Source organism: Nestor notabilis, unplaced genomic scaffold (assembly GCF_000696875.1).
Source record: "Nestor notabilis isolate BGI_N333 unplaced genomic scaffold, ASM69687v1 scaffold7553, whole genome shotgun sequence".
NCBI lineage: Eukaryota > Metazoa > Chordata > Aves > Psittaciformes > Psittacidae > Nestor > Nestor notabilis.
The window spans coordinates 84,968-89,858 of NW_009922314.1; the positions used below are offsets into that span (position 1 = coordinate 84,968).

The 4,891-nt window shown below is 35.9% G+C and overlaps 1 protein-coding gene across 3 annotated transcripts in view; it reads left to right on the forward strand.

Annotated features, from left to right (window-relative positions):
• The window catches only part of FAM135A (family with sequence similarity 135, member A), a 69,430-nt gene extending 66,824 nt beyond the window's left edge, over nt 1-2,606 (forward strand). For all 3 annotated transcript variants that reach the window (XM_010011558.1, XM_010011557.1, XM_010011559.1), the window contains exons 18-19: nt 1,154-1,267; nt 2,016-2,606. In XM_010011558.1, coding sequence (XP_010009860.1) covers nt 1,154-1,267; nt 2,016-2,221 — 320 coding nt within the window. In that variant the 3' untranslated portion in view covers nt 2,222-2,606. The remainder of the gene's footprint in view (nt 1-1,153; nt 1,268-2,015) is intronic.
• Nucleotides 2,607-4,891: the final 2,285 nt, after the last annotated feature.

Genomic DNA, 4,891 nt, shown 5'->3' on the forward strand with positions numbered 1-4,891 from the left:
CTGCTGAAGAGTTCCCTCAAACACTTTTTCATAATGAAGGATTCCTGGTAGGGAAGCGCAGGACATTATTTTTATGAACCAGAATATAAAGCATAAAAATGAGTCACTGTGACCAAAAGGGGATGCTTAATTTATTAGTCCATGATGTCCTAAGCCTAGTTTTTGTTTTGTTGTTTGGTTGGGGAGGGGTTGTGTTATATCACACACAGTGATGAAGAGAGTCTGTTTCAATATTGATTGATACAGACTGATATTCCTCTAAAGATTCCCCCGGATATCTTCTTCAGGTTGATTAAAAGATCTAGGCAGTCCTCTTAGAGTCATAGAGAAGTTTGGGTTGGAAGGAACCTTCAAAGGTTACCTGGTCTTCTTTGTACCTTTATGTGAATGCTGATGGGTATTTCTCTAGAGAAAGTGCATATCAAAAAAGCTTAATGCAAGGTATACAGACTCCCAAAGAATTTACAAAACTATTACAGATTAGCCTGCAGAGAATTCCTGTCATTCTTTTCAACTCAGTACACAGTTTTGGAACTGGCATCTGTGTCTTTGTGTAAGATTTGCTGCAGTCATTTTTCATCAGATGTCAGATAAAAAACTCCCAGTGATTTAGCTGATCTTCTGAGAACTTTGTTTTTTAGTGGGCACAGGCAAAAAGCAAACAAAAAATCCCAAACAAAAAGGAAAGAAAAAAACCCAAATAAACAAAACCCCAAACAAAAGCAAAAAAACCCCACCTAAACAGATTTCCTATTTGAAGAAGACTAGAACCAGGATCTAGTTTGGATGCATCTTCTGTACATTTTTATAGATTTGATAGATTTTGTTGTTGTTGTTTGGTTTTCAATTTTCTGTGAAATCCTGGAAGACACATTTAATTTTTTACCTGCTAGTTGTTCAGTGTTGTTTCTGTAACTGACCTGGTTTGGAGATGTAGTCTTCACCTCATGGAGTGCACAAAATACTGAAAACTAGGAAATAACCTCTGAAAAAATACAGTTTTTTCCGCTTTCGGCTCCATCAGCAGCTTCAGGAACTTGTAATGTACCTTGTAATAAATTGGTACCAAATTTCAGTTGTAAAATGTGTAATTATTCTGTAGTAATCATCAAGGGATTTGTTGTAACAGATCCCTTTTTTTCTTATCCTGTAGGTCTTCATTACTTCAAAAACATTGTGTTGGTAGGATCTCTGCAGGATCGTTATGTTCCTTATCACTCCGCTCGCATTGAGATGTGTAAAACAGCTTTAAAGGATAAACAATCAGGTAATAAATATCCTGCAAAATAAGCAGACCATGCACATTAAACTTCATAGTCTCAGATTCATCCCACTTAATTCTGGGTGCTTAACTGAGGCACCTACCTCTATTAAGTATCTAGACACTCTGAGCTTACTTCATAGTAGTGGAGAGAGAAAGATCCACCTGAGAGCTGAATTGCTTTCTGGATCTGTCCTGTTCTATTACATGAAGAAAGATATGAGACTGAATAAATTTCGAGCTTACAGACTTTGATTAAAATTAGGTGGGATGAACACAGCCCCTGTGTGTCCTCCCCAAACAGGGAGGACAAATAGCTTTGACTTTTGAGGACGTCAAGTTACAGCATTGAGCACATGGCCTGTGTTTAGTTAAGGCTTAATACTAGCACTGAAAGAAAAGATGGTTTTCCCATTTCCAGTGATGGTTGTATTTACTTTAGAGACATCCCAGCACGACTGCATTCTAGCATTACAGATTGACAAATAAATACCTTTTACAGAGTGTAATAAATTAATACTGATGAGCACGTTCTCGCTATAAATGCACAAAATTAAAATGTATAGCTTAAAATTATTTTTCCATCATTTCTGGTGAAATTAAGCTTCCTGTATATTCTATCTTAACAGAGCTCCAGCATAACATGTATCATTGCCTCTCTTACTTCGGAATGTATTCACTTTTGAGTTCAAGGTCAAAGAACTGTGTTTGTTTCTGGTGATTCACTCAGTACAACTTTTCTGTTCCTCTGCAGGACCAATTTATGCTGAAATGATCCAGAACCTGCTTCTGCCAGTTCTCCAGAATAAGGAATGTAATTTGGTTCGTTATAATGTAATTAATGCATTACCCAATACAGCAGATTCTCTCATAGGGAGAGCTGCACACATTGCTGTTCTTGATTCAGAAATATTTTTAGAAAAGTTCTTCCTTGTTGCTGCCCTAAAATATTTTCAGTAGAGAATAGCATTGTAAGAGACTTGGTTATTACCTCATTAACAGATGAATCAAATAATGTGTGGTATTGAAGTATAGCTGCAGCTGTATTTTAAGAGATATTTATACTTTTTATATGGAAGATAATTTATATCATCCACACTTAAGGCTTTTTAACATCAACTTTACTTTCTAGGTAATGTGGCTGTGCAATATTTTTTTATTTTGTTCTTTTTACTTTTCTATTACTTTTTCTTAATTTGGGGTACCTAATTATTTGGATATTAAAGCACAGTGCGTACTTCTGGTTGGTTTATTATTGGCTCTCAGACAAGAGAAGTCAGTGTCACTTGGCTACCTTTTACAAGAGGCTTTGGATGCCAAAATAAATTGGGTTTTAAAATTCTAATAAGGTCGTACATGTTCAGTTGTCGTATTTGAGCACTGTAGGAGGTTTAACTGGAAACACAATGAGCTGCTAAAATACTGGATATTTGAAAACGACTCTAGACTCTACCCGTGGGTCTGGCAAAGGCCGCTGCCGCATTGTCTGTCCAGGTATCACTACAGCTTAACAGTGTTCTACAGAATCATTGTCATCGTTGTTAAATACGTTCTGCCTGTGGGAATATATTTTCTACTGATCTCAAAAACATGTTAGTTTACATACTCGATTTTATTACTGGAACTTTAGTTTTCAGAAGCAAATGGCAACTAAGGATTTTTGAATGTTTCATGATAGCTGCCTTCAAATAATTGGGAGTTTCGCAAACTGTATTAAAATTGCTCCTTACTCTGTCAGTTCTTCAGATGAACATGGACAGTTTTACATGGACTTCCTTGTATGTACGTAAAATAAGTACATTATAAATTTCTGCAATACTTTTATGAATTTAAACAATTTTTAAATATTGTTAAAATGTTTTATTGACTACAAAGTATTGTAAATATAAATCGATCCATCTTCAAATGGGACAATATTGTAAACTTTACCTGTTTAGTGATACTGATAAAATGTTTTTGATATCCAGGAATGTTAAAGGTCTATTGACTTTCTACTGGTGCTGAATAGCATTAAGTTTGGTTTCTCCTCCCTTCCCTTTTCTCTGTTTCAAACAATAATTCACTGAAGGTGTGAGGGGGATGCATTCACTAATTGTACACTAATTGTAATGAACACTTTTTGGAAAATACACATTTGTTGTATAATGCATGTTTATTTTTAGCGTTGTATTATTGCATCTGGTGTTAATAAAATGAACAAATTACTCTAATGGAGGCAATTAAAGAAACTGAAATGTTCTGCTAATTACCAAAATTCTGGGAAGGCTTTTTTGTATATAAGTACTGACTTTGTATTATTTGAAATGAATATAGCAATAATAGTTTATAATGAAGTGATTTGGCATTTGATATGGTTTGTTGTACAATACAGTCTTTGTAGTAATTTTTTTCTCTCTACGGCTCACAGGGTGCTCAGAGGAGCATATACAGTTTGGTGACGTGCACATTTGAAAGGGTATTTTATTAGAGCTGTGTTGGGCAAGTCCTTATGACACAAAGATATCTGAAATACATTCCCACTATAACAATGTCTACCTTTATTAATAACTTTTATTATGATGGTGCTACTAAGTTCTAAATGTTTAAATTATGTTCTGACATCTCACCTGTCTTTTAACAGTACTATAGTAGTCAGCTAGTGGCTAAATTCTGAGTATCAGTTTAGGAAGGGAGATCTACAGAATTTCCCTTGGTTCACAATGAGGAAGTTCAGCTGCTCTTAGTATGTAAGCATTTGGACGTTTCTATCACTAGTGAAAAATGTCTGTCTTGCTGCATCTCTCCAAAAGTCCCAGTGTAAAGTGTGCTTTTGTGATGAGCAAAGCAGAAATATCCTGGCAGAAATAACCACTTTATTTATTTTTAATAGTAGATCTTGTCTATTTAAGGAGGCTTGAATTTGCTTTGTTCTTTGAGGAAAACAGATGGTGCAGAAATGAAATCACGTGGTATTTGCGTCTAAGTTTTATCAAGCAACAGGGCAAATTAAGAGAACATAGAATTCTTTTCTCTCCCGATTTGTATTGCCCACTGCAGCCCACATGTGGTCTGGTACCCCCCTCAGAACTGTAGCTGTTTGACATCTCCAAGTCCCAAAGGAATGTGTTGTAAGAAAATAATCACCCAGACATGTCCTGGAAGCATATGAAGTTCATATTTGGACTTGCAGACCATCACAGTTGCAGTTGCTTTCTGAAAAACATGCAGTCTTGGATGTTTTGGACAACGCACGTGTGTTGCATAGCACACTCCCCTTACTCCCACATATTTCTGTTTACTAGGTGGAAATACGGACTCATATACATAATTCAGTGTTTTTTGATGCAGTAGCAGCTATAAAGTGCTCCATCTCACCCCTCTTCTGTTTGAATGAAGGCTTCACCTTCCTGTAGTGATGGTGACCTGGCTTAAAAGAGAATTATGCAGCTTACAGAATGAGAGATAAAAATTAAGGTCTTAACATTCCTTAGATAGTTTCCAGTCTCTTGCTCCCTGAAGGCAGTAGCTGCTACTGTTACTTCACAAAGCTCTCAGCAATATTATTAGGAGGTCATTGCATAAAATGGGCATCTTAACTTTTCTTTGCAGGTAGTGTATGTAAAGTAATTCTGTGGTTTGTGTTTGAATCAA